The sequence below is a fragment of the Myotis davidii genome, unplaced genomic scaffold (genome assembly GCF_000327345.1).
Source record: "Myotis davidii unplaced genomic scaffold, ASM32734v1 scaffold205, whole genome shotgun sequence".
Classification (NCBI taxonomy): domain Eukaryota; kingdom Metazoa; phylum Chordata; class Mammalia; order Chiroptera; family Vespertilionidae; genus Myotis; species Myotis davidii.
Window position 1 is genome coordinate 400,183 of NW_006297573.1, and position 10,103 is coordinate 410,285.

A 10,103-nucleotide genomic window follows, 5' to 3' on the forward strand; every position below is an offset into this window, starting at 1 on the left:
AGAGGGAGAGGCATTGATTGGACTGTCGGGCTTTGGAGGGAGGGTAGGGGAGGGTGGGGGTAAAGGGGAAAGAGCAACCAAAGGACTTACATGCAGGCATATAGGCCTAACCAATGGGCACGGACAACAGGGGCGGGGGAGGGCAAGAGTGGGGGGGGTAGAGGGTAACGTGGGGACAAGGACACATATGTAATTTCTTAATCAATAAAAAATATATTTAAAAAAAAAAATTAAATGTCATGTATAACAACTCACTCTCCATTACTTAATTACATGTGGAAAACATGTACTGCATAAAAAACTCCTGGGACTTAAGGAGGCCAAATAAAACTGAAACCCGTGGATTTAGCACTAGCTATCAAGTCCTCTTGAGTAAAAGTGGACTCACCATGGGATCCACTTTACCATATCAATTAAACATATGTCTTGGTTTTGTAATTAAAAATAGAGTGTGCCCCGTCATTCTCTGGCCATATCCCTAAAAGACGACATTGACTTGAAATTAATGTGACTGTCAGAGTCCTATCTGGGAGAAATCTATCTAAATAGGCAAAGGGAATGCCTGCTTTTAAAATCCTTTTTGTGCTCTGCTCTTGATTCTTTATATCTAGTTTTGATAAATAGGAGAAAAGATGGTGGGCACAATCATGAGTTTTACTTTCATAAAGAAATATTCATGTATTTATGCAATAAGTATTTGTTTAGTGCCTACTTGTACTGGTGCTGTAGAGTCAGCAACACAATCTCTGTCCTAAAGAAGGAGGCAGAGAGTAAACAGTCTGGTACCTTAATCAGTGATATAAGTGCTATTATATTATAGGGACATATAGGAGACAGACTTAACCTAGTTTGGGACCCTAAGGCAGTGATGGCGAACCTTTTGAGCTCGGCGTGTCAGCATTTTGAAAAACCCTAACTTAACTCTGGTGCCATGTCACGTATAGAAATTTTTTGATATTTGCAACCATAGTAAAACAAAGACTTATATTTTTGATATTTATTTTATATATTTAAATGCCATTTAAACAAAGAAAAATCAACCAAAAAATGAGTTCGCGTGTCTCCTCTGACACGCATGTCATAGGTTCGCCATCACTGCCCTAAGGGAGGTGTCACAGAGAAAGATACTTAGAAAGTATGTATAAAAACCCACAGGTTTTTAGAATTGGATGTCATACCCAGTATACTTGAATATTTACTTGTAGGAGAAAAGCAATCCATCTTTAAGAAAGCACCATTAGATGACTACAGCTGTGTATGTCGTTTGAATACTGTAAGAAACCATCTTTCTGACTCTCATGAACCATTAAAGAATGCAATGCCCCTTTTCACATGCACAATAAAATATAATTCATGGGATATATGACATGAAGTTTTGAGGAAGAGGCCTGCCATTAGCACTAAATTTTATTAGGAGTTGCAGGGAGAAAGGAAGTAGAGATACATGCCTGCAATTTCAAGGCTCTTCAGTATCTCTGTTGGACCATCTGGTAGACCCATATGAGTCTCTCAAGTGCTCTGAAATCTTGACTCTTGCTTAATTTCTTCAGTACTTGTTCCCTATGCTATTCATATTAAATTGCAATTGTGATTATTTGTTTTATAATAAATAATTTATAAGCCTTTCAGTGAAAGAACAAGGGGTAGTTGAAGTGTTTTGTGTTTTGCTCTTTTGTCAGACACTGCAAGTTATTTATTTAATTTATTTTTGAGAGAGAGGAAGGGGAGGGGAGAGAGAGAGAGAAACATTGATCGATGTGAAAGAGGAACATCGATTGGTTGCCTCTGGTATCCATGCTGACCCACCACCTTTTGGTGTACGGGGCAATACTCCAACCAACTGAGCCACACCACCTACATGAATGAATTTAATTCAAATATTTATTGAGTACCTACTGTTTGTCAGATGCTTTATAAAGCCATAGAGTTAAGTTTTCCAAAAACTTCCAATACATGCAAATAAATAACTATACCTCAGGCAAAACAAGCACCAATAGAGAGAACTCTATGATGTTAGGGCTACTGAGATTGTATTTTAAGGCTTGGTTGCTAGGAGTGCAATCAAGTGCTTCACAGTTAAGAGGGAATGATTTAGATGTATTGAGACCAGGAGAAAGCAGAAAAAGGAGACAGGTAAGTAGGAGCATTGTTGTCATAGTCCAGGCAACGTTAAAAGTACATGAATTAGGCCGAAACCGGTTTGGCTCAGTGGATAGAGCATCGGCCTGCGGACTGAAGGTTCCCAGGTTCGATTCCGGTCAAGGGCATGTACCTGGGTTGCGGGGACATCCCCAGTAGGAGATGTGCAGGAGGCAGCTGATCGATGTTTCTCTCTCATAGATGTTTCTAACTCTCTATCTCTCTCCCTTCCTCTCTGTAAAAACTCAATAAAATATTTTTTAAAAAAGTACATGAATTAGGATGGGGACCATAGAAGAAAAGACATGAAAGGATGAAGTCTTTAGAATGTAATCATTAGACTTGGAGATGTCTTTGGATATAAGGGTTGATGGCTGAATGTATTAAGGGTAACTGAGTACTTAGCACCTGGAAATTTCAGCATCTGAGATTGAACATCATAGAACCATGACATATTAAATGTTAACTATTGTGCCTTAGTTCTCTGACATTTACATTATCTTACAACAATTCTAGTAGAAGGTATTATTCCAATTTTATAGATTAAGAAACCAAGATTTTTAAAAGTTGTTTAGTATCTTGCTTACATTACATCTTACTGATAGAACTTAAATAGATAGAACTGTATTTTCGCCTAGGTTGTCTTAAGTGTAGATATCTTTTCAGAATAGCGCATAGTTGCCTTACACTATATATAATCATTTCCATTGGTGTTATCCAGATACTACCCTCCTGATCTCTGTGTGTCGGGTTCTAAATTTTGCGGTCCTGGGAGAAACAATCTATTGGCACAAACTGAGGCAGGTAGTCTGCCCTCTACATCCACTGAGGGTGAGACAGGTTGTCAGTGTTACACAGTGTAGATATTGCAACTGTAGCCCATCCAGAAAATCACTGTGAGCTGGGCAAGCACCCCAAAGAAATGTCCATTAATGTGGTTAATACTGACAACTGGGTGACTGCAGGCAACACACTGTCATTGACTCATCGCAGCAGCTTGGAAAGCACAGAGGAAAGTTTTAGGAGTTCTTTTTATCTTTTCCCTGACTTGCTATGACCACTTCCATTCAACAGACCTTTATAGTACAACTACTCTCTGTTAGTTACAAGCTGGGGATACAGAGAAATCAGATCCCATCTCTTTGTTTAGCAAGGGAGGAAGAACAGCACAAGTAATGTTCATAGAGCACAGTAAGTACAATGATAAGGACATATACTTACAGAGTTCCTTACCCTGAAAAATTGTTCTCACTGTTATCCCTGATAGAACTCCATTATCTCCCTCCTAGCAGCTATCAAAGACAATAATAAAAACACCAACAAACAAGTACAATTCCCGATTGTGTCCTATATGGGGCACTGAGGCCTACGAAACTTGTTGATTATGTTGCAAAGAAAAGTTAATTATAAAGCAAACAGATTTCATTGCTTATGAGAACATAGAATATGAGGTGTCAGGGGGTCCCCAGAATTCATTCAGGTTAACTGATTATGTGTGTTTTTAAATATGTTTTTATGATTTTAGAAAGAGAGGAAAAGAAAAGGAGAGGGAGAGGGAGAGAAACAAACCAAAGGCTGCCTCTATAGGACACCTACTGGGGTTCAAGCCTGCAACCCAGGCATGTGCCCTGACCGGGAATAGAACTTGCGAACTCTTGGTGAATGGGACAGTGCTCCGCCAAATGAACCACCACATAGGACAGAGCTAGGTTAACTGCTTGTTTAAAGTGTAAATGGCTTCTCTCCTTTGATCCCCCTCCTCCTACTTCTTTCTCTTTAAAATTGCTGCCGCCCTAACTGGTTTGGCTCAGTGGATAGAGCGTCAGCCTACAGACTGAAGGGTCCCAGGTTTGATTCCAGTCAAGGGCATGTACCTGGGTTGCAGGCACATCCCCAGTAGGAGATGTGCAGGAGGCAGCTGATCGATGTTTCTCTCTCATCGATGTTTCTAACTATCTCTCTCCCTTCCTCTCTGTAAAAAATCAATTAAAAAATATATTTTTTTAAAAAGACAGCTCTTTAAAATTGCTGCCGCCCTAACCAGTTTGGCTCGGTGGATAGAGCGTCGGCCTGTGGACTCAAGGGTCCCAGGTTCGATTCCGGTCAAGGGCATGTACCTTGGTTGCGGGCACATCCCCAGTAGGGAGTGTGCAGGGGCAGCAGATCGTCAATGGGGCAGCAGATCGATGTTTCTCTCTCATCAATGTTTCTAACTCTCTTCCTCTTCCTTCCTCTCTGTAAAAAATCAATAAAATATACTTTTTAAAAAATAAAATAAAATAAAATTGCTGCCATCTCAGGTCTTTACTTGCTTGATCCTGAGGTGTGTGGTTGAATACTCACTAGTAAGTGGATTATAAAAGATTATGGACTGTAACTTCTGATAGCAGCTTTCTTCTCTCCATTGAGAGTAATTGTAGGTTTTCTATTCTGTGAGACTTAAAAAAATTAATAGTGACTTCAAAGGCTATTCAAGTCATACTAATTTGGAGGAAACGATTAAATTGCAAAAGGATAATTAGGCCGATTTGAGCTAACTAGGTTTAGTTAATCATGATTTCTCAATAAGAATTTATGTACAGCCCGGCCATTGTGGCTCAGTGGTTGAGCATTGACCTATATCAGGGTTCGATTCCTGATCAGGGCACTTGCCTGGGTTGTAGGCTCCACCCCCAGTGTGGGGCATGCAGGAGGAAGCCTATCGATGATTCTCTCTCATCATTGATGTTTCTGTATCTCTCCATCTCCCTTCTTCTCAGAAATCAATTTTAAAAATAATAAAAAATAAAAGAATCTATGTGCAGTCATATTTTTAATGCTGTTAACCTTTGAAAGAGATGGAGAGCCATCTGCTTAATTACTGCCAAATATACTCTGCCCCTGGGGCTCTGGATTCTGAGTAGACATGTCCTGTCAGCTTTAGACTCTAAGCTAGAGCTAAGCTTTCTTGTGTTCATCAATGGGGGAAACTGGATAGGAAAGGCAGTTACCACTGGGGAAAATGCTATCCGTACCCAGTGGTGACTGACTACGCCTGGGTATGAGCACACTGCTGAGAAATGTATAGAACTCCCTGAAAAAAAACAAAAAAAACCCATCTCTCAACATAGTAATGCATGCTGAAGGCATCTGTAATGCTGCCAGAAAAAGAGAGATACAGTATATTCTTCACACTCTGTATCGATTTATAGTCCCCCCCCCTTCTGCTTTGATTTGGCTGGTGTGCTAGATAGTCCAAGAATCTGAGAAGGTGAGAGCAGGAAATGGCACCTAGACTTCATCTCTTTATTTATAGTCTGCCTCGTTCCCCAGAATTTATATCAGTTCAGGATTCGTACAGTTCAATCTACTGAAAAGATCAGGAAACTGATTTGCTTAGAAGTTGCCCCCCGCCCACCCCCCAAATCCTATAGCTAGTTAGTGGCAGTGCTAAAATTGAAACTCCTACCTCTGTCTCCTTATTGAAGTGATTGATTGTTACTTTTTTTTTTAAAGCTATGTTAAATACAAACTATTTGCCAGGCACTGCATTTGCCCTAGATGATGTAATACTAGTAGAGATTAGGAAGGACATGAATCTTGTCTTTGGAGTGCTTACCCTCCCCGGGCGGGGCAGGCCAGTCGCAGATTTGAAGCAAACATTCATACAAATCGGTTACGTAAATTATGAAAGAAACAGTCCTATGATCATTGTATAGGGTGCTATAAACATATAATGGAGATCCTAGAAGGCTTGTTCCAGGAAATGACATTTATGGTGAGCTGTGAAGGAGGAATAGGAATAAATCAGACAAAGGGTCTGGGCAAGAGGCATGCATGCAGAGCAGAAGAGAGGAGAATGAATGAAGGCCCTGTGGTGGGAGGAGCTTGGCTCAGCTGAGAAATGGAGGGAAAGCCAGCATAGCTGGAGTGGAGCAAAGCGAGCAAGGAGACAAGAGGAGGCCAGAGATGGGGACTGGGCTCAGACTGTCCAAGGCCTCATGGCCTCCACAATTCTGGGCTTAGGATCCTAAGTGCAATAAGAAGTCACAGAAAGATTTTAAACAGGGCATAGAAATACCAGATTTTTGTTTCAAACCATAACTTTGCTGGGTGCAGAATAGCTTGGAGAGAGAATGAAGAGTATAAGTAGGGAGACCCCATAGGATGCTCTTACATTAATACCGGTGAGAAATGATGATGGCTTATACTAGGATAGGATGGAAAGAAGTGCAAAGATTCAAGATACGTTTTGAAGGTAGAATCAACAAGATTTCTTTTTTTTCACAAGTCAGGGTTTTTTATTTAATACATTCTAATCCAATCATAACAGCAGTAAATAATCACTTTGAAAAACAGGCAGGTATCCCCCTTTCTCTGGAAAAAAATTAAGTCAACGTTTTCTACATGGTAGAAGGGAGGCAACTGCTGGTGTCCATGGTTAGACAATTCAAGAATCACTTGGAAATGTCTACAGCCATTTCCCCCAAAAAATCCATGGCAACCGGTTGGGACACAGCTACTTCAAAGGGTAAATGTCCTATTTCTATGTGGTTTTATTAACAGGGACTGGGTTGCACTCGTATAGCATGGATTGGATATATAATTGAGGTGTGAGAGGTTTCAAGAATGACTCTCGGGTTCTTGGCTGAAAAACTGGGCAGATACTGTTGACATTTACACAGGTGGGAAGGAAATTGACTGTGGAAACCTCTGGGGACTGAGTGGGATAAAGAGCTCTGTTTTATTTAAGATGCTTGTAAGATGTAGAGTAGGGTGTGCAGATCATAAGCCCAGAAAAACATCTGGGCTAACTATGTGAATTTAGAAGACCCCGATATATAGACAGTCTTTGAACTTAAGGAAATAATTTGCCTAGTTGAGGTTCTTGACCTCGCACTGGAGGAGAAGGATGGGTGGAGTATAAATTTAATAGAGACATTTCAGGTGAATGCAGGCATGTGATTAAAGCCCCAAAACAGAAACAGTGAGGGCCAATTGATCTTTTTCTAATTGGTGAGAAGTGAAAATATGGGGTGGGATTGTGAATGCCCTCCTAAGTCAGGTAGTGGCTATCTTATCTACACTGGTCATCTTGAGAGATCTGTGAACAGTCTTAAATCCTTACACAGCAGTAAGAAGCATTTTTTGTGCTTCATTAGTTTATGTTGTGAAACCTTAAAGTTGGACTTAACATAAATCTTGAGATAATGGTATATTGGTTGTGCATCATGAAGACTGAAGGGTAAATCTCCCACAGAACCACCGCCTACCATTTGTTAGTAACATAGTGGAAATAAGCCCAAATAATCAGACCTGGAATTGTAGGAGTTGTACTGTGCCTGTCAACCCGGTGATGAAGTTTCAGCTCCCACCTCCTCTGCTCCTATGAAGATGATGAGGAGTAGGATTACCCTAACCCACAGAGCCTTGCATGTCTGGATCTCTGCTCTCCCCATCCATCACTCCTCTCACAGAGTCCACCCATGTGGGGACTGTCCTATGTATCCCATCATCCTTCACTTTGCAGAACAAAGTAAAAAGCCAAGTGAGGAGACTGGGAACCTTTCCAGTTCAAAGAACAAAATGCTCTAACCATTAGTGGGGCCTAGAGGTTACACACACCCTTTTGAAAAATTTATACTCCTCAGTGCTGAAAAGGTTGATGGCTTTCCAAAAGTGAGCCTCTGCAGCACCTGCCTTACTAAGCAGGAGTTGGCCTGCTTCTAGCATCATCATTCTTTGTCAGTAATAATTGTATCTTAGCATCCCTTGAGTAATATATTTCTTTTTGTGTCCAATAGTTTTGTATGTTATGTGTATATTTTTAATTCTGTAGTGGTGTTCATACATTTTCAAACTGAGAACTGAGGGGATGATGATAACTTGAGCCAAGCACTTGGCATGACTGTGTACTGATTATGCCTATGTTAACATCCGCAGAAATGAAGATGCGGTCAATCAGATGGCCGTTGCTCCCGTTCCGTTGCCATCAAGTTCCCCATCTTTTATTGAGGTAAGATGGCTCCTAATTAGCTTATAGTGAATATATTAGATGGGTTTGTCATAATTCTCTTTTTCCAAATCTAGCTTTTTTGACTTTCAGTATCTTGTATTCCAAATTCATGAAATTTATTCTCTAGGGAATATACCTAAGTCAAATAAAAAGTATTTGAAGCACTAGTACAATTATAAAGTAATCTAAAACAATGTTAAACAAACACTTTAGAACTTAACCATATGATTATTGCCTTCCTCAAAGTTTCTTAAAGTTTTTTTCTAGACATAGAATGTGTCATTTCTTAGAAAACTCTCTTTTTTAATAACTGAATAGTAGTACCCCTTTCTTTATGGTTTCAAAACACTTTAAACCTATGATTGTAGGTGTCTTTAAATAATTACTTTCATCTACTGATAGGGAAAGTGATAACACAAGATTGCTATCATAATGATCTGCTGAGAGAGAGAGAGAGAGAGAAAGAGAGAGAGAGAGAGAGAGAGATGATGACCAGTGTGTCTTCCCAGCTGAGGGAATATTACATTCTCTTTATGTTTTTTAGTTATTGAATTATTTTTTAATTTCAAAAAGAAATACATAATTATTATAACTAATCAAATGCAGATTTATTAGAAGAAAAGGTTGTTTTTTCTTTCCCCACCTCCCCAAGGAAGTTAATGTTTACTATTTAGTATCTTGCCATACTTTTTCCTTTGCTTCTACAACAAAAATAAAGTTGATTTCCCCCACACATCTTGGCCTCTCCACCCCTTTGTCTTTGTTTCTATTGTTTCTTCTATCTGGATGCCTTCCCACTTTCTCCTTATTAATTCTCAACCACTAATTCCTTAAAGAATTACCTTTTTGGAAGCCCTTTCCACATGTTCTATGACTCAAAGTGAATAAAATAAAATACTAGTAATTAATAGAGAAGGTGTAAGTCCTCAAATGAGAGAGGCTGTTCTTCTGACCAGCTTCATCCCACACAATTCCCTTCAGTAATCTTTACTCCGTTCACAGTTAAATAATACTCATGATTCCTTGAAAAGGTAAAAATTATCCTTTGTTCTTTGTGTGATGTCACCTGGGCCCTATAGAAAAAGAAGACCCATTTCTAGATGGTTTATCAAGGATTCTGTTCCTTGTAATTCCCTCATTATCTTTTTTTTTTAATATATTTTATTATCAAATTTAAAAAAGAAAAGAGAATGTAGGATTGGCCCTGGCCGGTGTGGCTCAGCTGGTCGGGTGTCATCCCATACACGGCAAGGTTGCTGGTTCGATTCCCAGTCAGGGCACGTGCCCAGGTTGTGGCCCTGATCCCCAGTAGGGAGCATGCAGAAGGCAGCTGACTGATATTTGACCCTCACATCGATGTTTCTTCCTTTCCCTCTCCCTTCCTCTCTCTCTAAAAATCAATTTTTAAACCTTTTTTTAAAAAGTAGGATTGTAAGCATCACTCTAAACTGTATACTTTTGAAGGATGAAGCTTTTTGTCTTCTTGATCATTTAGTCCTCAGTGCCTAGCACCTAGTACCTGCTTAATAAATATTTATGGGGTAATTGAATTGCAGGAACCATATTTTGGCTTTTCTACTGTATCCTTGATTTCAGTGTTGAGTACTTCTTATTGATTCAATTCATTCTGCTGCTATTTACCAACTATCTACTTTGTACAGCATACAAAGATTAATTGCAAATAGTCTCTACCCTCACAGACCTTAGAGCAGTTGTTCTCAACCTTGGCTGCACATGAGAATCACATGGGAATCTTTAAAATCCTGATTTCTGGGCCTCATCCTCCGGAAATTCTTTTTTGTTGTTGTTGTTGCATTTTTTTTATTGCTTAAAGTATTACAAAGAGTATTACATATGTCTCCTTTTTTTCCCCCGCCCTTGACAATCCCCTGGCCTCCCCTACCCCCCAGTGTCTTATGTCCATTGGTTATGCTTATATCAATGCATACAAGTCCTTCAGTTCCTCTCT

At 39.7% G+C, this 10,103-nt stretch overlaps 1 protein-coding gene across 2 annotated transcripts in view; it reads left to right on the top strand.

Moving 5' to 3' along the window:
* Positions 1–10,103, top strand: part of INADL (InaD-like (Drosophila)) — a 282,818-nt gene that overhangs the window by 188,470 nt on the left and 84,245 nt on the right. For both annotated transcript variants that reach the window (XM_006773216.2, XM_006773215.2), the window contains exon 29: positions 8,062–8,134. In XM_006773216.2, the coding sequence (XP_006773279.1) occupies positions 8,062–8,134 (73 nt within the window). The remainder of the gene's footprint in view (positions 1–8,061; positions 8,135–10,103) is intronic.